Source organism: Pleurodeles waltl, chromosome 4_2 (genome assembly GCF_031143425.1).
Source record: "Pleurodeles waltl isolate 20211129_DDA chromosome 4_2, aPleWal1.hap1.20221129, whole genome shotgun sequence".
In the NCBI taxonomy this organism is placed as follows: Eukaryota; Metazoa; Chordata; class Amphibia; order Caudata; family Salamandridae; genus Pleurodeles; species Pleurodeles waltl.
Window position 1 is genome coordinate 482939588 of NC_090443.1, and position 26402 is coordinate 482965989.

Consider the following 26402-nt stretch of genomic DNA (forward strand, 5'->3'; position numbering starts at 1 on the left):
GCCATCAAAGGCCACGGAACTGCAAAGCCTCCCCCTCCCCCTGGCAGCAGTAACACCACAATTTGCTATGTTGACAACCTGCAGGCACGTTCTCAGTTAACAACATGTAAGCCACTTATTAGCTCACTAAGCCTATCCAGTACTGCTCCCCTCTTACACCACAAGACTTTCTTTTCCTCAAATGCTAAACCCCACCCTCTTGGAGTTTGGATATTTACCTGACAATCAAAGTTGCCGTAGGTTTCTGCGGTCAGTGTGTCAGAGGTATCCTTCGTCATAAGCTGTATTCAAATAAAACAATTGTAAAACTGAGCAGAGGGGAACTGAAGCAGCTATCGAGGCCGAAGCACAGTTCTAGTTTAGAGTGGTTCCGTGACATTTTTAAAATTCTGAATCTTAAATAACCTGCTTGCACTGTGCTAAACAGCAGTCAGGTAAGATCAGTTTAAAACAGAGCCCGACTACAGAATAGCAAAGAACTGGGCAGCAAAAAATGCTATGGGTGAAGCCTTGATAATGGGAGGGCGCGTAGCTCATTCCTCAAAGCACAATACTAACACAAAAAAAATTTACAACAATAATTAATAACGGGGTGGGGACGGGACACGTGAAGGGACACAGAGGAACGAATGACCACAAAGATATGACTGGCTTACCTCTTGGATGGCGGTCATGACCATGTGCTGGACCGATTCCTCCAATGTCATTATCTGTTGGATGTGTTCTAGGGAGGCAGTGATAGGGAAGAGTCAGACCATAGATGGCAAGAGGAGGTCCCCTCTGCAGCATGAGCCCTATAAGGGTCTGCTCCTACAAGTTCTGAGAGTCGTTGCCTCATTAAGATCTCGGAGTACACTAAAATACTCCTGAAGCATGCACAGACGGTGCAGCACAATGTACTCTGCTCTTGCAGGACATATAAATCACAAATGGCTTACACGCCCCATTCACAAAAGGTACAGGTCCCATTCAAAACTCTGCAACTGCATGAAATTGTAACCTGAATCACACCCTTCTTTTCCAGTACTCTGAAGTAAACGCACTGAGAGCTGAGAGTCAATCTCAAACACACAGCTCTGTTAGTGCACCCCAATCCTTAACTGAAGCAAAAACCTCCAGTTCAGAGCTGGGACTTACATGCAGCTTTTCCAAGCACACAAATCCAGACATGCCGGGCCAACACTGAAATCTGTACACAGTAAATACTTATACCCTCTGTCTTCCTACACCACTCACATAACAAGCATTGGCAAAGCCAATAGGTCCGCCAATATGTTTAGCCATGTTGTATAAAAGTGTGGCTACTATTCAGCATGGATAAATGGTAGTGAGGTAAAGGTGAGTGGCATGTTGTGTCGGAGAGTGCAGTACAGTGTTATGGAGTGGTGCAGAGTTGAGTGGCATGAAGTGTTGTGGAGGGAGTAGAGTGGAGTGGCACTGAGTGCCGTGTAGAGTGGAGTGGCCTAGAGGGTGTTGCGTAGAGCGGAGTAGATTGCCATTCCACTTCCCTACACTACTCCACTCTGCCACTCCACTCTATGACAGAGTGGAGTACAGTATTGTAAAGTCAAGCGTGGAGTGGAGTGGCACAGAGTACAGTAGTGTGTTGTAGAAAAGTGGAGTGTCTTGTAGAATGGAGTGGCCTAGAATGGAGTAGTGTCTGAGTGGAGTAGAGTTTAATGGAGTACATCATCACCGAGTGGAGTATCATAGATTGCAGTGTCAAAGTGGAGTAGAGTGGCCTAGAGTGAAGTGGAGTAAAGTACAGTGGTGCAGAGTAGATTGGCGTAGAGTGTATTGGTTTTAAGTAAAGTGGTATTTAGTTCATTAGCATAGAGTGCGGTGGTTTAGGGTACAGCAGCGTAGTGGGCAGTGATTTAGAGTTGTGCAGAGTAGAGTGACATAGGGTGGTGCAGAGTAGAGTTCAGTGGCAAAGTGCAGTGGTATATAGTAGAGTGGTGCAGAGTAAAATAGAATGAAGTAGACTGGTTCAGAGTGGAGTACTGTGGTACAGAGTAGAACAGAGTGGCAAAGAGTGCAAATGAGTAGAATGCAGAGGCGTGAAGTGTTGCATGGTAATCTATACTGGCATAAAGTGCAGGGGTGCAGAGTAGATTAGAATAGAGTGCTTTGGTGTAGAGTGCTGTGATGTCTAGTAGTGTGGAGTGGTGCCAACTGCAGTGGCACAGAGTAGACTGTCAGAGTGGAGTGGTGCACGGTACAGCAGGGTGGTGCAGAGCAGACTAGAGTGGCGTGGTGTAGAATGGCATGGCGCAAAGTGGCATGGCGCAAAGTGGTGTAGAGAAGTGTAGAGTGCCACAGAGTAGATTAGAGTAGTGTAGAGTGGCACACAGTGGTGCAGAGTAGAATGGCACAGCGGAAAATAGGGCGGCGCAGAGGAAAATAGGGCGGCGCAGAGGAAAATAGGGCGGCGCAGAGGAAAATAGGGCGGCGCAGAGGAAAACAGAATGTTGCAGGGTAGAATAAAGTGACCTAGAGTGCAATGGTGTAGAGTGCAGAGGTGTAAAGTGGTGCAGAGTAGAGTATAATGGCGTACAGTGCAGTGGTGCACAGTAGACTCGCACAGAGTGCAGTGGCATACAGTGCATTGGTTTTGAGTAAAGTGGTGCAGAGTGCGGTGGCACAGAGTGGAGTGCGGTGATGTGGAGCAGAGTAGATCTTATCATAGTAGAGTGAGTGGTGCCCGGTAGAGTATAGGGGCATATGGTGGCATAAGGTGCAGAGCAGATTAGAGTGGCATAGAGTGGAGTGGTACAGAGTGCACTGGTATAAAGTGAAGTGGTTTAGAGTAGAGTGGTATAGAGTGCAGTGTTGCAGAGTAGAGTGGTGCAGAGTGCGGCAGCGAAGAGTGCATTGGTGCATTTCAGAGAAGTGTGGGATAGAGTACATTGGCATAAATGGTAGATTGGTGTACAGAGGAACAGTGCAGTGGCGTACAGTGGAGTGTTGCAGAGTAGAGTGCAGTGACAGTTTCGCATGGCATAGTGTTGAGTGAGTGGAATATGCATGTGTGGTAGCACACTGACAATACAGATAACACATCCTCAATTGAAATGATCATTACATTTTCATAGACAGTTTCACTGATAAAAGTATACAGTGCACGAATAATAATGTGTGGAAATGTCTTCACCTAGTATATTGATTTGTTTTGATCCTATTTAAATAATTGTTTACACCACACTTCACAATTACCAAAAATATTTGCTTCATTTGTGGTTTATGAACTCTGATATATACTGAAATATCTGCATAGTTAATTTAGATATTTAAATTTTGTTGTGTGCTAGAAATAAACAACATTGTACAGCATTCCTCCAGCACTTCCCCAGTAGCCAGCAGGATTGCCAAATAAATCCTCTCACTCCGAAGTCAGAGAAAGAAAAGTAAACACCAAGCTCCCTGGAGACAGACCCTGACATTTGGCCACTGTCTTTGAATGCACACCTGAAGTGACAAGATAAGAACAATATTTAAAGGCCTGTTTACAGAAATTCAGTACTGGTGGAAGAATTCAGTACATAGGGTAATAGGGAAAAAAGGGCGAGAGAAGGGACAAACAAAAGCTGGACAGTCTAAAACAAATACAGACAACAAATAGAAAGCAGGCAAATGTGAGTTACAAACCACAAAGCCAATGGAAAGCAATGGGCTGAGCGAGTTATCATGGAAGCTTATCCCACGTCCCCAGGATGTCATAGGGCAAGCCACACAGTAGCACTGTCCGGTAGGCGTCCAGCTAAAAAAACAGTCATATCAGGGAAAAAAAATTGCATTTCTTTATTATAAGAACTGGCTTAAATAAGTGAAGGTCCCTGAACTGTAAAGGGAAGGCGGTTCCTTGGACAGTGCTGATGGACTTTTCTGTAATATGTCAATTATCACACAAAGGACCTAGTTTAAAATAAATTTGAACATTATAAACAAAATGGTCTTTGGACGCTTGGGAATTAGTTTCCAAATCAAGAGTTGGAGGGGATTCAAGTCCTTATCATCCGGGTCACATATGCAGCTATGCAGCAGGCTCTCATCCCACTGAACTACCTTACCAGATTTCGGCTCCTGTCACCCCTCTGATTTCTGGAGGAACACATGTCAGGAATGGGGAAGGGTGACACTGTGGAACCCCATTTCTCCCCAAGGCCTAGGCTTCCCAGGCATCTGCATGTCAGGCCGCATTATAGCACGCCTCTGACTGCTGATGTAACAAAGGTCCCTCAGAATGTTCTGGCCTGCCTGGACACTGATTGGTCAAAGACAGATGATAGGTCATAATACTGATTACAACCCCCACAGGCCTTGGAAAAAGTAAAGGAATCACGCCAAGAAAAAGGAGAAAAGGAACATTAGAGAAATCAGCTGTTTGAGCTACGAACACAAGTAGCTGAGCATGCTTTTACACAGTAAGGGAAAATGGTAACAGGACAGTAATGTATAGTAAAACCACCTGTGGCTACAGTAACCAAACTTAAATAACTGGATATTTACACTAGCCACATACGAGCCTGAAAAGTATAATTAAGGCGCATGGTTATCAGTTTTAAATTATTTTTGTATATACAGAGATAAAAATTTGCATTTTCCCAGCAATATTTACTGTTAAAAATATCAAACATTGTGAGGCCAAGATGGCGGGTGCATTCTAGTAACACTCCTGGACCTCCTCCACCATCCGCCGTAATCTCGCTGCACTCACTGGCCGACTGCGGCCCAACCAGTGCTCTAGAGTTGCTGCGGGTCCCTGTCATGGCTGGTGGCTCTTTGCATGCCCACCTGCCGCTGGTGTGGAGGAGGGAGCGGCCGTCGACATGATGGGCAGCATGGCGCCCGCCCGGAGGGGGTGACAAGGCCTGCTCGTGAAGTCCTGGAGGCTGGCGCTGCAGGGAACAGAGGACAGTGCACACTCAACAGAGCGTGAAGCAGACCACTAGGAAGAAGTTGAGGAGTAGCTCGTGAGCTCGCTGATGCATTCCCTGGCGTGAGAGTCCTTGGGCCAGGCCTGGGACCCAGTCGGTCTTAGGCGGGCCGTGCAGGTAAGGAAGTACGCAGCAGTAGGAGAACACAACATGCAGATCTCCTGGGTTCCTAAACTAGCCTTAACATTCATCTGCATTGGTCCTGTGACTCAGCGGGACCTTCTTTCACTGCCGGCCAGGCCCCCAGCCTCAACTTACTTGGCCCAAGCTGCTTGGGCTCCCCCATGCGAAGGGTATAGGGGTGGGCGGGCCAGGGGGCCATTCATTTTTCTCCTCATCCTGGGCCCCTCCTCTGGACAGGTGGTGGTGCTGCTCGGTCCTCCTGGCAAGGGCCATCTCACATGGCCTACGTTGACACTGAGTGCTCCTCCGGAGGATGATGATGATGATGATGATTCGACATTTCCTGTGGGATCTCTAGGCAGTCCAGCTCCCTGGGAAGGGACCTGCAGCGGTGGTGGCTGGACCCGCACTGCCCACCTGAGGTCTGGTTGGCCCACCTCTCCCTGACACTGCTGTTCGAGCCTGCGCTCATACTGTTCGCAGCTGCCATGGAGAAAGCTAAAGGCCCACCAGAAATGTAACACTACCTGCCCCCTCCCCCCTGAGGCTACCAGGCACCAAGCCACTGGCCCCCTGGCCTCCAAGCCCCCAGCACCTACAGAGGTGGCAATTCAAACTTCATGCAAATTGTTTGAGACTAAAATTGGTGAGGTGGGGTAGATGTTGCCCTCCTCCATCAAGACCTACGCAATGTGGCCGGGAGGGTTACTGAGGTGAAGGGTAGAGGCTCTACGACAGAGGATGATACTGCAGATCTCAAGGCGGGGTGACTGCGCTGATTTCCACTACCCCCATCCTGGAGGCAAGGGCAGAAGATGCAGCAAACCACTCTCGGCACAATAAGCGTCTCTTTGTGGTGTTCTCTGAGAATGCAGAATTTCCCCAGCCAAAACTATATAGAAAAAAATGGATTAAGTCTTGGATTCCAAAGAGGGTTCTCTCCCTATGGTTTGTGGCAGAGTGAGCATACTAAGCCATAACCGAGCAGGTCCCTGCTGGATGTACCCCCATCATCGTTAAAATTCTGAATTAGAGACAGGAACGTTATCCTGCACTATGCACACACCCAGAACAAGCTCATCTATCGATCGATCGATTGATTGATTGATTCCTATGATGATCTTTCCTGATTATACATCAGCTGTCCAAAGACAGTGATAGATCGTTTGAGGCAGTGAAGGTAAAGCTGAAGGAAATGGCCCAGCAATATGTTGCTTTTTCCTGGCAAACTAAAGATTGTCTACAAGTCCTGCATCTACTTTTTCGATACACCGGAAGCAACTTGTGAGTGGGAGACAGAAAAGAGAGCACACAAATGTCATGAACCTCGAGGTACTGCCTCCGGGGGTCGCTGGGCAGAACCTGCTGCCGCTCCTACCCCTGCCCGTGATGCACTAGCAGACCAGATCTCGACGAAGATGTGGATCATGCAAGCTCTCGCCTGACTCCTCGGACTCTGAATTTGGGGGCTCCCAGTTGGGGAGAGAGTGATCCCCTGTTGCCCTGCTAGCCTGTGCACTTCCGGACTCCCAGCGTGCAGAGGGCTCTGGCTCAGGGGGATTCACAGAAAGACAGGAGCAACAACCATGAGACAATTCCAGTCCTGTCCTGGAACTGTTTTTAGGTCCTGCACCTAGGGCGCTCAGTGAAAGTAGACCTGAGATCCTGGTTCCGGAGGATGTCCACCTCGAATACCCCGCAATGTATTCTGATTTTGTGGTTATTGGGGACTTTAGGGCGACAGATGCTTCTGGTGTGGAAGCATGGGGGTTGATGATGGAGGGGGAGGGGGAGCCAGGATTGTTTCCAGTTCGTGTTATTTACCATTTGTTTAGTCAGTTGGTACTCACACACAATAGACACCACATGCCTTGTCTCTCTCTGTACTACTGAGGCAGACATTATTCAACTTCACTGATAAGCCATACGGCTGATTTTCACCTCCTTTCTTGGAACCTCAATGGGCTCCTCAATCGCATCAAGCGCACAGCTGTCCCCTGCTTTATCAAGCGGCATCTGTTGGGTGTTGGCCTGTTGCAGGAGACCCACCTACTGGACTACTGCAGCCTTTTTTGGCGCAGGTTTGGATATGACCAGGTCTTCAATTCTAGATTTAGCGTGAGTTCCAGGGGGGTTGGCTGTATTGCTCCACAGACGGTTTCGACTAGTAGTTACACAGGTCATCCATGACCCTTGGGGCTGCTATAAAGGTGTAGTGGGGACACTTGAAGCAAAACCATATAATGTTCTTTGCATATACATACTCTCACAAGATCACAGAGGTTATAGTTAACCTGCTGCCAGTGGGGGTGATTCTCAGGGGCAAATGGGTCCAACATGGAATATTCACAGAGACACAAACACCAAGTGCATATACAAAGCATGTACGCACTGCACGGCATTGTATCCTCCATATAATGTACTACTTATAGGCACACATAGACTTAGCTTATGCATTTAACATACACGCAATGCACCTTTCATGCATTGCACCACTCATAGGTATACATAAACACAGCACATGCATTTTTCCTGCACGCACTGCATCCTTCAGGTACTGTACCATTCATAGGCTCATATACACCAATCACATGCATTAACTATGCGTCCAATTCTCAGTCCTTCATTATCCCGGTATTGTACCCTTCCCAAGCATAGATACACCAGATACACTACTTCTGTGCTGCACAGCACTTCACACCAAACCAATGTACGCTAAGGGCGAGTTAAGCACAAATTAGCGAAAATTTAAAAAATAAGTGATCCTGTAAGCCTCACTCGAGTGACAGGTTATATTATTTAAAAAAAAAAAAAAGGACCTGTTTAATCTTGTTGATAGGTACATGATATGCTGCCTCCACTGCATTTGTGCTGCTTAACTCCTTGTAGCAGCAGTAGCCTTCCACAACTATGAGGATAGCACTTTGGACGTCCCTCTCAGTCCAACAAAATTGGAATCTGTGAGACAGGCCTAGGTCAAGGCGCACAGTTTAACCCATATTTGCCTACGTCAACATAAATCAGCATTGGGGATCCAGACATCAGTACAGTTGGGCATGCAGGGCAGAGGTGCAGGTCTATTATATAGTAGAGGACTTTTCCGTCTCAACACCTGTTCAGCCAGTAATTGTACTTAGTCTGGTTTTCTGCAGGAGACGATGTTCAACAACTCAGAAAATCTTTCCTAGGGACAAAGCTCAGCAGTTTCCTAGCTGCTCTGTCTTCCACTCCTTTTCACGGCTAGGACCAGGCAAGGCTAGAAACCCCACACACTCTTCAGCCTGCCTTGCAAAAAGAGGTAGCTGTACTGCGCTGTGTGTAGAGAGTCAGGCTGCTCATCAGGAGGACAAGAAGCAAAGTAAGAGCTGCCTAGGTACCATAAGACCCTTATGCCAAGAAACGAACCATTAAGAATCTCTTGAATAAAAAGGATGAGGATCATCAAAGAAAATTCTAGGATTGAAAGTGTGGCGAGCCTGCATCATCCGCAAATGCCTAATACAAACTACTGCAAAGCCAAAGCGATGTTTCTCTTCAACCTGAGTATTACAGAGTGTTCCACTGACTGTGGTCAGTCACCCTGAAACCAGACGAGTTAGAAATATTCCTCTAAAGAATACAGTTCTGGATACTTGGCCCCCAAAAACAGATCTTCATTCACCAATCTCAAATGTTGACCAGTGGGAAAAGCTGTAACCTCAACCAATGGAAAAGTTTGGACAAGGAGCATTTTAATTTTTTTCTGGGGGGGATGAGTAACTGATCAGTTTTACAGAACAGAGGACGGTAAAGCAAGGACATGGAGTGGGTAGAACACAGGCAATGAAAGGGTGTCTGAGACTACTAATTCCATAATTAATGAGGGACACTCCATTTTAGACTGGCCGAGGCAGGCGAGGTTTTCCTACCTGTGTTCTAAACATTCAAAAATATTTGACAGGACAGATGAAATCGAGAGCCTTCCTCACAAGATTAATGTGCTGTCATTTCCATGCATTTCTAGTTTTAGGATGTGCAAAGAGTGATCAGAGGTCCACCTTAGGATTCACGATTGGTACATCTACTGTTATGGTGCATTGGGAGTGTTCAAATTTAAGAAACGTTTACAGCTTATTCCAAATACAGACATAATGCTCTGTTGGCAGATATCCTCTGGCTCAGTGGCTCCCAAACTGTGGTCTGGGGACCCCTAGGGGACCGCAAAGCCTTCTCAGGGAGTCCGCGACTGCTTAGAAAATTAAAAAAATATTAACACATAAGGTCCCCAGCTTTCAATAATGACTCAGTGGAGGAGGGGTGAGAAGGGGGGGGTCCCCAGGATTCAATAATGAATCTGTGGGGGTCCCCAGGTTCCAGTAATGATAAAGTGGGGGTCCATAGAAGTAAAAAGGTTGGGTACCACTGCTCTGGCTCACCTAAGTGGAAAAAGGTATGGGGAGGAGTACAGCAGGAAGTAGTGCAGCCCAAACAGTTTATATCTCCCTGCTCACCACGAAGCAAAATACATACCAATTATGAGAATCAAGTGGGGCTGTAAAATAAAACAAGGTATGGCATTTCTGCAACAAAAAAAATAATAACGAAACTGCAGAAGCAGTTGTGTAAAGAAACCGTAAATAGGTTAAAAAAAAAAAAAAAGTCATGGAACTCGGTTCCCATTAGTCAATCCTCACCGAGACCCCATACATTTGATAGATTACACTCACCTTGCTTCTTCTCACAGCTAATGGCGCAACCTAGGACCAGCTGCAGCAGCTTTCCCAGCTCTACTGTGTTGGAGAACTCGCCAATAAGGTTTACATCCGGCAGGTGGTGATCGGACACTGGGTGACCCAACACCTATGAAGAAGGGAGAGAGAACTTATTAAAACCATGCCATGTGTGAGGAGGGGCCTTGATTTTGACGCACATGGATGGAAACGCAAGGGGATCAGTCTGGAGGAGAAGTATGTCATTCCGTGTTACTAAACTTTAGCAACAAAAAAACAAAAACAAAAAAAGAGAGACTACTTCTACACTGATACATTTTTTTTCTGAGCTGCAAAATGCACAACTACAGAATGTATGAGAACTTGGCATTTTCATCCTCCCAAATGCTGTCATCAAGAAAACCTGAATCGAATGCTTCCAAGCCGAATACATGGAGTTACTAGGAACTATGTAGCAGGAAACTGTGCCGTTCAACCTTCCCGATACATTTAGGGTGCACCCAAAAACTACACCTCATGTGATGCATTGCAGTCTGGCATCTGTTTCTCCAAAGACTTGCAGAAGAAGTACGAGGCATCACAAAATCAGACCTATGCGTGGTAGCTGGAGCTAGGCTGAGGACACAAGTAATCTCATTTGGTCTGTTAGGGTGTGTGAACTTAGAGCCACAATGCATACATTAGATATCACTAATGAAAATGCCCTACTGCAGAAGCCTGATGCAACTTTCTGCTTTTTGTTCCAACCATTTCTTATACCATTTACCTTTGACAATTGTGTATCAGTTTATTGACCAAGAAAGTGTGCATCTGTATTCTGGACCTTCGTGAAACTGCATAACCTGTTACCTACCCACAGTGCTGAAGTTAGCTCCTCAACTTTTTCCCCATTGTTCTCGGCTAGTGGAGTTTTGGGCATCAGGCTGCAATCAGTTTTTCAAAACAGCACAATCTTACTTACCTGTACTGTAAACCTGCACAATTGAATGCAGTTTGCCCTCGGCGACATCTACTGGACTTTTCTTCCCAAGCAGCCCTCCCTTCTTTCAGTTCCAGTTTAATATCTGCTGTGCTTAGAAAGTACTCTGCATTAAGTATAGGTTCCCGCAAGTCGCCTTGCACAGTTATTTTATCCTAATGACCCTATAGTTTTTAGCACTGTCTTTCTTTAGAATAGGTTTTTCATTATAAACATGGTTCATGTAATCTTGCTAGCTAGGTTTCTTGCTTGTTCACAGTGGTGGTGTTATGTTTGCATTTCGCAGTTATGTTTCATGGCAGCACTTAAACCAGTCAGTGAGGTCGCCACCAGTAGCTGCTCAGGATCTCATGCTCAGCTGTAAATGCAGAGGAATTAGTCATGAATCTCAAAGTACTATTTTTATTTATTTATTTTCTGCATTTTATTTCTTGATTGATAGATGTGGACAATAGCTTTGAGTACTCTTCTCTCAGAGTGAACATGGTAGGCACTTAAACTTGCTAGATCACTGAGCAAGGGTAATTCCACAGAAGAAATCTGTTTTTCCCCCCAACCAGTTTGATGTCTATCAATACTTGAGGTATCAAGCCTATGCCAGCCTTAGTGCTGACACTGTGCCTGCAAAGTGATCTCCCAATTCCATTTACTAAGTTCTGGGTGAAAGTCCTGGCCCATGCCATAAAAGACCTTACATTCTCTCTGGGAAGAATATACAACAGTATGTGCAGCACCACCAAATGTTCACCAACCAGGCCCACTTTGTTGACACTGCTGGCGGAGACAGACTGCTTCAACAAAATGTACTCCACACTTTATATGTGTCTGAAGGTGTGGTCTATGAACCCATGCAGTCATCACCATGTGATGGACATCTTACTGCATGAGGTAGGTGCAGTCATGTCTCGCCCGACTGCGGCACAACTCTCTTAATAACAAGCATTGGCAAAGCCAATAGGTTTTTGCCTATGGAAGAACTATTGGCTTTGCAAATATCCAGTTGCAGGGTCGGTGGCAATAGTCAATGGAGCACTAGCAGATGGTCTGGGCTATAAATATGCTAGAATTTCTAAGTCTACAATAAGGTTTGCCCTCACAAGCTTAGCTCATGCTGACGGCCCTCGAAGAAAGATGTGTTGTCTTGATAACGCAGAGTGTTACAAAAAATGATGTGCGGACGCCACTGATAGCAACCTTCCCAAGGCAGCTAAGCAAACTAAGCAAACAAAAGGATCCATCACCCCTGCATTCCTTGGCACCAGAAGCCCCCAGCATGTCGACAGTCGAGAATATCAATCGACCAATTACGTTCCTTCAAAACGGACAGGCTACAGAAAGCGGAGGGGAGAGGATCTGGCGTAATGGTTAGAGCTGCCGACCTTGGACATGGGTAACCAGGTTCGAGCCTCTGTGTCGGCTCAACATCCTGTGACTCTGCACAAATCACTTCAACTCCTCTTGACTACCAAAAAATGAATGTGTCCTTGGGTAACATAACTGGTGCTCGTGTAAAGCGCTCCAATACGTTCAGGTTGAGATTGCGCTATATAAAACCGGGAAAAAAAAGCACAGCGGGATTTTCAACATTAACAAGAAGGCATGTTTAAAGCTACCTCAAGCCTGAAAATCCAGCGTTTCCTAATAAATTATCCACTTCTTCTAACTCTTGAGAAAACAGAGGTGGCGCATTAAGGTTTATGCATGTTTGAACCAACTGAAAGCAACCAAGACGTAAAATGCCACACTCCTTTCTGAACGCAGTCACTCTAGTGAGAATTCTCACTTTCACAAACCGTGTTGTGCTCTCAGTGCCAAGAACAGCCTAGCACTCTAAAACACATGTTCCATAAATTTAGCAGAAATGAATAAGAGGTGCGAAATTATGATATTAGGATTTACATCTGTGCATTTCCTCAAAAACAAAAAAAACAACAAAAAAAAAAAACAAACAGATGTCTGCGTAGTAGAAAATCAAGAGAAATTCGGCAATCTGAGGGGGTGCAGCATTCCGGCAGGGCCAGCAGCTCAGCTGACCATAGAAACTAAAACAAGTGGAAGGAGACAGGTAGCAGAGGCATTACTTGGGCCCGGGGCTAGTCTTCACTGCACGACGACAGAGGCAAGGAGGAGGTGCTGACCAGCAAAGAGCCACCTGGGAGCCAGCCAATGATAAGTAGAGTGATGTGGAGACCACGTGGAAGCCAGCCAATTGTAAGTCACAGTAAGTAATGGGTGGGCTCTAAGCCCCCTTTAAGATTACTTTTTTTTTTTTTTCTTAACATAAAGGATTTCGCAAGCGCTGTGCAGGCAAACCTAAAAAGGTCTGGCCCGTTTTCTCACAGCTGTGAGCTGCATCCCTAGAGATAATGCTGAAGTGGGTATCTTCACAAATTGCTAGGCAGTGCCAACAAGAAGGGCGGAGAGGAGGCTGCATCTGGAAATGTAGAGGTCATCACAATTAAGAAGTCTCCTTCTGAAGTCAGAAGCTGCTCAGGATTTCACCACTGCAGAAAACCTCCTCCACATCCTCCTGGGCTCAAGAAGTAGAACCTCTTAGTGCCCGTAGGCATCAAGACTTTTCATTTTCCCTTAAGACTTCAAGAGTGTACAGTCCTTCCTCGTGTTACGGAAACGTAACTATCCCTAAAGTGACCCATGTCTATGAATATAATCAGTTCCCATGCCCCCGCTCCTCTGCAAAATACCCCTTCCCAGTGTAACCCAAGGTCCGTTCTTGAAGAACGGAACGAGTGGCCGGAAACTCACGTCCTGGTAGTACTCCAGCATGCTCTGCAGGACTTTCTTTAGGTTGCTTATCTGCAAGGCAAGAAGAGAAAGTAAACGTGGCAGCACTGACCAGGCAGGAAATGAAACTTTCAGTTTATTGTAACAGTTTAGAGTCCGAGTACAGCCACTGGGATCTCATTCTACCGCACTGTTTAATCAAATTCTGCAAACACCATGCTAGGGACGGTGGTATATCATTAAATATTAGCCCCCACAGGAAACCCCACCATGTTGTTACACAATCTGTGGAAAAGGCAATCTAAAGTGAATGCAACATGCTGGCGGACAAAGAAAAACTGATTAAGTCCTGCATCCCCCAGAAACAAATGTATGGAACATTGACAGTTTAGTTGCTCTTCGGTGCTCTGGTAAAGAGGGAAGATGGAAAACCTAGAGACAAGCTGTGTTTTCAGTGCTCTGCATGGGAAGCCTTAGAGGGGCACTCAACTCTAGAGGACAGAATACCTTACTGAAGAGTTCAATCTTCAGCGTATTACAAGGGAAGGCCTTACCCGGAGACAGTACTAAATTAAATAGGATCCACCCAGAAAACACAGCCAGTTCAATTTGTCAGAAGCCACTGGAGAAACGATTGGTCTGAAAACCCTACCTGGAGGCAGGGTAAACTGCAATACTGCTATATGGTACTCATAACTGCAACAAAACAGAAGGGGTATTCATGTGAAATATCTATTTGTAAGTGTACAATAGCGCAATTACTTTGAGTCTCCAGTTGTCTCCAGCGTCCTCTTTAATTCGCAGCAACCACGCCTCATTGAACCACACTGGATCTCTGAAAACAAAGAAAAGACAGACTGCTGAGTTACCCTATCCTATGTGAATTTTGTTATACTAAAAAAAAAAACAAAAAAAAAAACATGTCTGCTACTTCAGTCTGGTGATTACCCATCCTAATACAGCTGGGATAGTCACAATACCATCTGACATGTTCCCAGTGCTCATAATTCGTAAAGTAGCATTTGAGTTCACACACAGTGCAGACATGCGACAACCAGCGACAATGAACAACAACCTGCAATAATGCGCCCCACAATGAAGAAGCCTAAACACACTTCTAATATCAATTGCACACCACTTTTTTTTGGCACACGACCACAACCAGTGCAGATCTGCCAGGCCCTCTCCTGGAAAGCCCTGTGCATATTTGCCCTCCCCATGCATATGTTGCCTATGTAGATCTTCGCACTTGGAGGGATACTGCAGCTTGTGACATATCTGTTCTCAGGTGAAGCAGTACCGCCTATAGAAACTGGTGTCATGTTCACACTGTCCCAGGGGAAAACTGTTTCTTTCACCTAGGAAGATGACCTGTCATTGTCTCTCATGCCAGAAAAGAATGCCCGCCTTAAAAACAGCTGGAGCCTTACATTTTGTGGAGCACATGTGCTATGGTGACCCCTCCAGTCAAGTCCTGGTAAGTGGCACATGGGCAGGGAACTTGAAATGTCTGCAGCTGCAAAAAAAAAGGAGGAAAACGTTAACACGTTTGGAATATGAGCAATACAGAAGAATTGTACACACATGTAACACACTATTTTCACCATTCTCTGTGCCCCCCTCCAATTAATACTCCATATTCAAATATTCCCTTCAGACCCTGCTAAGGCCACAGGAAGCACGAGAGACTGCTACTACTGATAGGACCAGAAAGTTGCAGCTTCTGAATCTGATCGCTTTAAGTCTGGAGTGCAATCTCCTACTAAGCATCCTGGGGACCGGGAGGGGTAGCTCAAGGGGTTAACAACTCAGCAGCATTTATATGCCAGTGCATACATTTGAATTCTGGCAGTTGCATGGACCAACACGGAGTTTGGTAATGGGTACTGTCATTTACAGTGCTTGGATAGCCAGATAGTGACCTACGTACAATACCTTTGTGAAGCTCAAACTCAGGCACTGTTACAGTTTAGTAGTGGTCCTGGGCCCGGGTTTGTTAGTAAAGTCCTTGTTAAGATTCATGTCCAGTTCACCTGCTCTTCAGTCAGGAGTTCTTACTGTTGCTCGGGGCTCTCTGCACACTCCTGCTTCAGGCCCGCACTTAGCACGTAATGTGGATAATGTAACAGGTGCTTTTGGTACCTCTTTAACAGATAGTCTAATTCTCTACCCCATGGTGCTCCCGTTTCTGAAGTATTCACTCTTCGTTCAAACTCTATTTAAAATGAAGTGAGAGGGTCTTGCTAGATGCATATAATTGGCTCAAAAGCCAATGCAATGTTCAAGAGGAGCATGTCCATGCCGAACCCTGATAGATGAAGCCGATCCTCAGAATAGCCAGGGGCCTTAAAGCTGATAAGCCTGTGTGTGGTATGCAAATTCACAACACATGCCCCTGCAGAATATGCTCAAGGAGATGTAAAGATTTCTCCTGGATCTTTCAATCACGCCATGGCTCAGTGCTCCTTTCTACTCAAAATGGGCTGTGATTTCTGACCACATCTGCTGGACGTACCAGCCTAGCCACCTCTGTTAAACCACTCCTTATATCTTCTGGAAGCTTGTGTCTGCCCAGCATTGCCAGGTCATTGCCATTCCACCCTTCAACTGGATCACAATTGCATTTGGCTTCGGACCAGACTCTAGAAAGTCACGCACTGTTGGCAGCAGGTGTACCCATCTCATTCCTGGCTTTCCAGGGCATACTAGTCTTGCCAGACCACATGCCCTTGTATTGCATCTGGGTGCTTGACCAATACTGGGTCCTCATGACGCAGAAGTGCCCATGCAGCCAAACCGTCCATGTGTGCTTGGCTCCCTCTGTGACGAAAGAATGCTGAGCCTCAACACATAATAGTTCTAATGAATGCCTAGAAGGCATTGGACTTTTCTCCTGCCCACCGTCCTAATGGTGTCCCCACCTATTCTGTACTTCTCTGCTGACGTGGCAGCCCCTGTGCAGAAATAATGGGTACAAAAACACTCAGCTGGAAAGCCAACTTTATCCAGGGCCGTTCTCATGTATGCTGAAAACAAACCTGCTTAGAAAGAACCAATCCTGAAGTATGAATAATGGTGACTCGCCTGGCTGTCTCAACTATACATATTCCTGCATCAAGCACGCTAATCAGCTTGCTGCCAAGGCCAAGCAATCTATCAGGACAATACTCCTTTGGCCTCTTGATTGGTTTTTGACCGGCGAAGTCTTATCTCCATGTAAGCATTATCCATGTGGAGGTCGCACCAGCATAGGCAAGCCTTGCCTGCTTTCCTTCTGGTGGGGGCTACTATTTTGCGATCTCTGTAGGCCCCGAAGAAAGCAACTATGAAGGCCGCTCTGAATGGCGCCATTTCAAATGGGTCTGTGCATAGCCTTGGTAGCCACTTCTCAATCACTTTTAGCGTGTCACAAGTCTATACATAGCCTGTTATCCTCAACTCTGCCCTGCATGTGGGCCCTGGCCCTTCATCGCTGCTTTCCAGCAGATGGGACTTGTTGGATCACACTCAGTTTAAAGTTTCATGAAATAGGCTACTGACAGGAGGCATGTCTGCACCCGAATCTTTGTCTTATTATTGCGGAATGCCCACAGAACCAAACTTACTACCACCTCCGCTGAATGCCGACCCCGAGCTTTGTTAAGTCTATCACCTACTGGAAAACCTCATTACACTTCCGATACTTGCTACTTGTTGTGGTTGCTAAAGCTGTATCTAGCGGTAGGTCTAAGCTTATTCAATTATCTGCCGATGCTCCATTGGGAATGGTGTCATCTTGTCCTGCCTATAGCGCCAGCTCAAGAAACCTGGACCACTGCAAACAAGAGAGGGCATCAGCCATGGGGTCATTGCAGCAGGGTAGAGTCCTAGCTCTCTGCACTTAATTCGCAGCAAACCAGGTGAGACAGCAAGCTTAATACCCTTGGGCAAAACCCAGTGCTTTAGTTCACTAGCTGGACCACTGTGTGATTGTCGGACCACAATGTCACCTGTCTATTTGCTAGCCTTTCCTGCCAGAATGAGAATGCGACTACTATGGTGGGCACCATGCCACACGCCTTCAAGTACCCATTATCGTGCCCAACCCTCAACACTCAGCTGCGTCCATGAACAGTTCCAGTTGCACCGTATTCACCCAATGCTCCCTCCAGATAACCATAACCATTGAATTAAGCTAGAAAACATAGCCAAGTTCGAGGTTCAGTTTCACTCTTGCTGTCACTGTAAACCACCTCTGTTTCTTACTCAAGCCCATTGTTAGCCACGTCAGAATCTCTGCAAAAGTTTGCTGGGATCACTCTTACTGCATTATTCAACGTGCTTTGCTGCTGATGCAGCTGGTTCAAAGTGGTATTTTTTCTGTCTACCATACTCTGGATCTCGTTTAACAGCACACCCGACTGAGTCCAGCTCCATGCCCAAAAAGGTGGTTCTTGTGGTCGACCTGCTGTCTTCTTGTGTGGCACCACACTCCTAACTCTTCTGTCAACTGCTCAAAGCAGTCCAGGAATGCTTGGCACTGGCTGGAACCAGTCTTCCCTTCGAACAAGTCGTTGTCTAAGTAATGCAGCTTGCTGCCCCTTGGGTGTATATCATGGAGTGCTCATTCAATTAACATGCTGAATGCCTCAAAATAAAAACAACAAGTGATGGACGGAATGCTGAACATTGTCAAACACTCACCCCCAGTCATAGATCTGGGTTTAATCCATCGTTCTTTTGCTCACCATGCCACCCCAGTTTGGACCCAGCCATATGCAAATCAGACTTGACCCTGGTCCTCATGGGAACAGTCCAGACCGAACTGCCAAGCCAGGTCCTCACTGGACCGGAAACAAGCATCCTGGGACAGGTTTCGGGGTTTCACCCCTCATCAGCCAGGCTAGCTTGAATCCAGTGGCATGGGAAGCACGGGACCCACATCTGGGCATACCCTTCCCACTTAGGGCGACAAAGCAAAAACAAGTGATGGACGGAATGTTGAACATTGTCAAACACTCACCCCCAGTCATAGATCTGGGTTTAATCCATCGTTCTTTTGCTTTAAAAACGATGGATTTAGGCCCAGATCACTGTACTGGGGGTGAATGTTTGACAATGTTCAGCATTCCGTCCATCACTTGTTGTGTTGCTTTGTCGCCCTAAGTGGGAAGGGTATGCCCAGACGTGGGTCCCGTGCTTCCCATGCCACTGGATTCAAGCTAGCATGGCTGATGAGGGGTGAAACCCCGAAACCGGTCCCAGGATGCTTGTTTCCAGTCCAGGGAAGACCTGGCCTAGCAGTTCGGGCTGGACTGTTCCCATGGGGAACAGGGTCAAGACTGATTTGCATATGGCTGGGTCCAAACTGGAATGGCATGGTGAGCAAAAAAACGATGGATTAAACCCAGATCAATGACTGGGGGTGAGTGTTTGACAATGTTCAGCATTCCGTCCATCACTTGTTGTGTTTGCTTTGGAATGCCTCAAAATAGGCGCAAGAGACTGCACAGCCCATGGGCAAGCATTTGTGGAAGTAATAAACCCCATCAAACTTAAAGCCCACTAAATAGTAATTTTAGGGTAACTGGAGGCAACCTGAATGTTGATTCTATACCCGCTTTTGACATTAGGGCACCCTCACTGCCGCTCTCACCAGGTCAATTCCATAACCTACAGATGCATAAGTGGCTGAGCAAAGGTTTTGCTCCAGCCCATCGTGGACTGAGGCCCCTTTGGGGTAGGACAAATGGCTTATCAATCTGAACTTGCCCTCTTCTTTCTTGTGGATCAGACCTAGATGGGAATACCATGAAGTGCTCTAGCAGAGGATTCCAAAACGGGCCTGCCTAGCTGAATCTCTTCGGCTATTTTTGTCTCTGTGCTGTGCTCTTCTACTAACTTGAGTTCCTTACTCAGGCACTCGCTTGGAGGGTCACTGTAGGGTATGATGGAGCCCTTCTCGAAGCCTCTAACTAACAGTGGTGCATCCTCTGCTTGTTTTGTGGCAACCTTTTAGCAGCTACTGTAAGCATGGTAAGTGAAGGGGTGTCGGTGTCATGAGCCAATTGGTCTCCCCTTCCTAATTCCCCAATTGCTCATTTGTGTTGCTATTTTCTTCTCTGATGTGTTTTTTTTCTTCTTTTCAGCACTCACTTGCAGTGTGTGCCCCTGCACAGGTTCCACAGGCATGCTGGAAACTTAGAGGATCTCCTGCCCCGACGTTCAATTTAGAACCTCCCTGCTCAAACTTCCAGAAAACTGCCAGCCCCTCTGTCTGTCTTGCTTCATGTGTATGTACTTGACCTCAAACCCTGTTAGAACCAGTACTGCTTTGGTTCAGCCCAGGTGCCTGAAAAGTATGATCTACCTTGCCTGCACCTTTCCTTGCCGCCACCATTATGTGCATAGAACCTGCTACAACCTGGAAATCCTATTCTATAGTAGGCTAGGTTTACATCTTTTTCTTGTAATAATCATATTTAAGACAAGCATTGCCTTGGTAACTGAGCCTCGTGAATTTTATGCTCATACTGCCAGAGAGCCACTGTGCTTTGTGGAAATTTCTCTATTAGTACACAAGCCTTAGTTTTAAAAGCATGTAGACCGTTTTCTACAGTGCACTCTGCTCTAACCTTCTGCCTTTCTTTATAGTTCTTTATCATAATTCACCAGTCCAGCCCTGCCTGCTTAGTTTCCAGGAGCGAGAATATGTTGTTGGATTCCTTCCTTAGCAACACAAAAAGATGGATGGAGTGTTGAAACTTTTCAAACACTCACCCCTAGTCACAGATCTGGGTTTAATCCATCATTCTTTTGCTCACCGTGCCACCTCAGTTCAGACCCAGCCATATGCAAATCAGTCTTGACCCTGTTCCCCATGGGAAGAGTACAGCCTGAACTGCCAGCTGGATTCATTCCTCTATATTTCCTCTTTCACCACCATGGGACCAGGCTTGCTAGTCCTGACTCCCAAGCTATCATTGGTGGGTCTCATGGTGAGGCCCTCATAGTTTTGCTAGCTGGTTTGCCTAGTGCTGCAGGCTGCTTAGTGCCACCTCACCATAGTGCTGTAAGGCCACTCGCTACTGTCAGTTTTCCCGGACTACCTTTACGCCCAGCCCCTGCTGCTTGCTCCTGCGAGCTTTGACCTATGGCACTCCTAGTTGCCTCCTCACTATGCAGCTGCAGCCCTGATGCATTCTTCTGCCGAGCCTCAAGCCGGGTGCGCTCTTGGCTCAGATCTTTGTGCTCCCTGCTCTTTAGCTTCGCTACCCCTCTGACCCCTTTTTACGTCGAGCCTCGCCAGCGCATGCGCTGTCCCTGTCAGACATGCTGTATTCCGTATAGGGGCTTTAACCATGCCCACTCTTGCCATTCATTCTTTGTTGTGCTTGTCTTAAATTCTTCACTTTTATTGGTGCATTGTGCTAAATGTCCCTCCTTCATGTGCTAAGTTCCCACCCAGGGAGCTTTTTGAGAAATACCCTGTAATTCACATGCTAGTCTGGGTACCCCGGAATACAGAGATGTGCAAATAACCACAGCTTCTCAACACCTTATCTTGTGGCATTTTGGAAATACAAAGGTTTTATTGATACCTATTTTTCACTCCTTATATTTCATCAAATGAATTTTGTCTACTTTTCAGAAATGTTGAGCTTGCTGGGATCCAGCATTGGTTTCACACCCATTTCTGTCACTAACTGGAAGGAGGCTGAAAGCACACACACAAAAAAAAATAGTAAAAATGGGGTCTGTCCCAGTAAAATGCCAAGATTGTGTTGAACAATTGGGTTTTCTGATTTAAGTCTGCCTGTTCCTGAAAGCTGGGAAGATTGTGATTTTAACACCACAAACCCTTTGTTGATGGCGTTTTCAGGGGAAAAAAAAACACACACACACACAAGCCTTCTTCTGCAGCACTTTTTCCCCCATTTTTGTTAAAAAAAAAAAAAAATTACAAAAAAAATAATACATTTTCGATGTATTTTGGCTAATTTCTTGGCCTCCTTCAGGGGAACCCACTAAGTCTGGGTACCTCTAGAATCCGTAGGATGTTGGAAAAAAAAAGGACGCAAATTTGGCGCGGGTAGCTTATGTGGACAAAAAGTTATAAGGGCCTAGGCACGAACTACCCCAAATAGCCCAAAAAAGGCCTGGCACTGGAGGGGGAAAGGCCTGGCAGCGGAGGGGTTAATGTAAAAATCTTGAACAGCTGCTGCTTGCTCTCCATGTTGTGTGTAAGGGAAGCATGGATGCACTGCGGCCACCAGATTGGAGTGTGCTTTGTGAAGGAAACGTGGACTGCTGCAGTTTTGCAGACAAGTCACTAACCGGAGCGTTTTCTCTTAAATACCTTCATTCATGAACAACCTCAAAATATTCCCTGGAGGCATTTTCTTAACGCTCCCTTTCAGTCTCCCCCAATGGGGGCAGTTGAGGTTTTTTTTGGGCAATGCTCGGTCCTGAGCTCATGCACACGGAATGTTTAGTCATGTTCCATTTATAATTCCTTTCCAAACACTTTCAGTCCCTCTGGTCTTTATCAGAGGCCTGCGGACATGCGGTCTTGCAAGAAAGTGGACTTTCTTCAAGAGATCCCATGGAGCTCCCTTGTGTGCTCACCACATCCCTGGCTGAATCACCTGCCTTGCTTATCATCCTTACTGCCAACCCTTGGCAGTCTCTCCCAGCGCCACGCGGGGGCGTGACGTCACGAGACACGCAGAACCGATGCGGAAGACAACGCAGACCCTAGCCAAGGACCCCCGGCAGCTCTCATTCCTACACACAGGCGTCAGCTGCGGTGGAGCCATCTGTGTGGAATGGAACCAGCTCCAAAATATCACACCGTGACAGCACATTCATGCATTTTAAATTCCAACAGCCGCAATTCGCGGTATGGCAGTTCACTTAACAGAAAAACGTTAGATTAAATACGTGTGGGAAGGAGAAACACTACATAGATGACGTGGAATTTCGATAAGTTTGGGACTTCACCAAGAGACTTTAACTACTTATTTTCAGGAATCTTGGCAGCCACTGGGAAAAGAGATTTGATAAATGAAAGTGACAAAGTTAAAATAACGCTCGTTAATAAAAACATGGCAAAGGAACACCTACCGCTGGAATTTTAAGATGGCGGGGAGACATTTCGCAGTTTATGACACCTGACACAGCAGGTCGTCGTGCAAAGCTAACCGTATACACAGCGTACCTGACAAACCGAAACGTTATCTAGGCGTTTTTTAAAACTGGAGATTTTAACACAATGGAACTTATGCTGCTAAGTCTGAAGGATGAATGGCAAAGACAGTCCTGGCAGGGTTCAACATTAGCGGCACAGAAGTCCAATTACGGCACTCAAATCATCGGGCTACCTCACTGCCAACCAACAGCACCAAGTCCTGCTCTCACCACACCAAACCTCTGTTTCAGTGGCCTATGTGCAGGGGCAGGACGGGGCAGAAGGATTGGGGTCTAAAAGGGCAGAAACTAATGTTAGGGACTGGCTTCAGGATGAGTATCTCTATTAACACAAACATTTTCCATCTGTCATCAACCCCTCCTCGAGGTACCACTATAAAATCAAATGTCTGCAGTTTTCCGAGAACCAAGAAGCAAGCCAAGTGCGCCGATAATGTACTTCACAAAGAGCAGAAAAACACGTCCAAGCTGAGAAGCAATGAAGCCCAGGATATTAATAGGGAAGATTAGGAGGGGTGGGGGAAATCACAAAATCGTGTAAATAAAGAGGGTATTTTACGTAAATCATTTACAATTTCACATATTTACCACTGGGTTTCTTTAACATTTTACAATTTTAGACACAAGGTCATTTGCAGAATAACAATTTCAGTCAAGAGCCGAAGCCGGAGTTAGAATTTTAGGCCCCTTATATATATGAGATATCAAAAAGTGGTCGTAAAGCGAGAAATGAATTTTAGCGAAGGGAAATTACTTTTGCGAACAGACCTATGAGCAAATAGATTGGTTTACCGTTGTTGTGTCACATTCAGACCTACCGCAAACCAACTTTTTTTTGACTGAACTGCAAAAGGGGTTTAATACATTTAAAAAGTCAGTTAGCGGTCACAAACCTAGTGATTCCTGGAATCACAGACCATGCGACCGCAAAATGTTTTTTTAACATCAGCATCAGGGAGCTAGATTTCAAAGGCGCACCAGTGGAAGCAGGCAGGACAAAGGATAAAATGCGATAAGATTAAAGGGCTCTATTTTTCACGAGGGAGCCCACGACCAGGTCTGCACGCGTCAAGAATTGCAGCCAACTGACTTGCATCCCAACGGACCCGAAGGACCTGGTGTAGGAAAGTACCATCTTGCCTGGCATGTTACACTAAAACAACATATATACAGTGCAATATTAGGGTATGTGTCACTGGGACCCTGCCAGCCAGGGCCCCAGTGCTCATAAGTGTGCCCTGTATGTGTTCCCTGTGTGATGACTAACTGAGGCTCTGCTAATCAGAACCTCAGTGGTTATGCTCTCTCTGCTTTCTAAATTGTCACTAACAGGCTAGTGACCAATTTCACCAATTCACATTGGCATACTGGAACACCCTTATAATTCCCTAGTATATGGTACTGAGGTTCCCAGGGTATTGGGGTTCCAGGAGATCCCTATGGGCTGCAGCATTTCTTTTGCCACCCATAGGGAGCTCTGACAATTCTTACACAGGCCTGCCACTGCAGCCTGAGTGAAATAACGTCCACGTTATTTCACAGCCATTTACCACTGCACTTAAGTAACTTATAAGTCACCTATATGTCTAACCTTCACCTGGTGAAGGTTGGGTACAAAGTTACTTAGTGTGTGGGCACCCTGGCACTAGCCAAGGTGCCCCCACATTGTTCATGGCAAATTCCCCGGACTTTGTGAGTGCGGGGACACCATTTCACGCGTGCACTATACATAGGTCACTATCTATGTATAGCGTCACAATGGTAACTCCGAACATGAACATGTAACATGTCTAAGATCATGGAATTGTCACCCCAATGCCATTCTGGCATTGGGGATACAATTACATGATCCCCCGAGTCTCTAGCACTGTCCCGGGTACTGCCAAACTGCCTTTCCCGGGGTTTCACTGCAGCTGCCAAGCCCTCAGACAGGTTTCTGCCCTCCTGGGGTCCAGCCAGGCCTGGCCCAGGAAGGCAGAACAAAGGACTTCCTCAGAGAGAGGGCGTTACACCCTCTCCCTTTGGAAAAAGGTGTCAGGGTTGGGGAGAAGTAGCCTCCCCCAGCCTCTGGAAATGCTTTGATGGGCACAGATGGTGTCCATCTCTGCATAAGCCAGTCTACACCGGTTCAGGGATCCCCCAGCCCTGCTCTGGCGCGAAACTGGACAAAAGAAAGGGGAGTGACCACTCCCCTGACCTGCACCTCCCAGGGGAGGTGCCCAGAGCTCCTCCAGTGTGCTCCAGACCTCTGCTATCTTGGAAACAGAGGTGTTGCTGGCACACTGGACTGCTCTGAGTGGCCAGTGCCATCAGGCGACGTCAGAGACTCCTTCTGCTAGGCTCTTACCTTTCTTACTAGCCTATCCTCCTTCCTAGGTAGCCAAACCTCCTTTTCTGGCTATTTAGGGTCTCTGCTTTGGGGAATTCTTCAGATACCGAATGCAAGAGCTCACCAGAGTTCCTCTGCATCTCTCTCTTCACCTTCTGCCAAAGGATCGACCGCTGACTGCTCAGGACGCCTGCAAAACCGCAAAACAAAGTAGCAAAGACTACTACTGCAACCTTGTATCGCTTATCCTGCCGCCTTCTCGGCTGTTTCCTGGTGGTGCATGCTCTGGGGGTAGCCTGCCTCCTTCTTGCACCAGGAACTCTGAAGAAATCTCCCATGGGACGACGGAATCTTCCCCCTGCAACCGCAGGCACCAAAAGACTGCATCACCAGTCCTCTGGGTCCCCTCTCAGCACTACGAGCGTGGTCCCTGGAACTCAGCAACTCTGTCCAAGTGACTCCCACAGTCCAGTGACTCTTCAGTCCAAGTTTGGTGGAGGTAAGTCCTTGCCTCCCCACGCTAGACTACATTGCTGGGTACCGCATGATTTGCAGCTGCTCCGGCTCCTGTGCACTCTTCCAGGATTTCCTTCATGCACAGCCAAGCCTGGGTCCCTGACACACTAACCTGCAGTGCACAACCTTCAGAGTTGTCCTCCGGCGTCGTGGGACTCCCTTTTGTGTCTTCGGGTGGACTCCGGTTCACTCCTCTTCCAAGTGCCTGTTCCGGTACTTCTGCGGGTGCTGCCTGCTTCTGTGAGGGCTCCCTGACTTGCTGGGCGCCCCCTCTGCCTCCTCATCCAAGTGGCGACATCCTAGTCCCTCCTGGGCCACAGCAGCATCCAAAAACCCTAACCGCGGCCCTTGCAGCTAGCAAGGCTTGTTTGCGGTCTTTCTGCGTGGGAACACCTCTGCAAGCTTCTTCACGACGTGGGACATCCATCCTCCAAAGGGGAAGTTCCTAGTCCTCTTCGTTCTTGCAGAATCCACAGCTTGTACCATCCGGTGGCAGCTTCTTTGCACCCTCAGCTGGCATTTCCTGGGCATCTGCCCACTCTCGACATTATCGCGACTCTTGGACTTGGTCTCCTTGTTTCACAGGTACTCAGGTCCGGAAATCCACTGTTGTTGCTTTGCTGGTGTTGGTCTTCCTTGCAGAAACCCCCTATCACAACTTCTGTGCTCTCTGGGGGTTATAGGTGCACTTTACACCTACTTTTCAGGGTCTTGGGGTGGGCTATTTTTCCAACCCTCACTGTTTTCTAACAGTACCAGCGACCCTCTACAAGCTCACATAGGTTTGGGGTCCATTCTTGGTTCGCATTCCACTTTTGGAGTATATGGTTTGTGTTGCCCCTATACCTATGTGCTCCTATTGCAATCTACTGTAA

The 26402-nt window shown here is 46.8% G+C and overlaps 1 protein-coding gene across 2 annotated transcripts in view; it reads right to left on the reverse strand.

The window, feature by feature from the left end:
• Window positions 1-26402, reverse strand: part of HOOK2 (hook microtubule tethering protein 2) — a 223062-nt gene that overhangs the window by 152280 nt on the left and 44380 nt on the right. For both annotated transcript variants that reach the window (XM_069231854.1, XM_069231853.1), the window contains 6 exons: window positions 14924-15009; window positions 14256-14328; window positions 13515-13565; window positions 9767-9899; window positions 657-724; window positions 219-281 (listed from right to left, as the gene is read on the reverse strand). In XM_069231854.1, the coding sequence (XP_069087955.1) occupies window positions 219-281; window positions 657-724; window positions 9767-9899; window positions 13515-13565; window positions 14256-14328; window positions 14924-15009 (474 nt within the window). The remainder of the gene's footprint in view (window positions 1-218; window positions 282-656; window positions 725-9766; window positions 9900-13514; window positions 13566-14255; window positions 14329-14923; window positions 15010-26402) is intronic.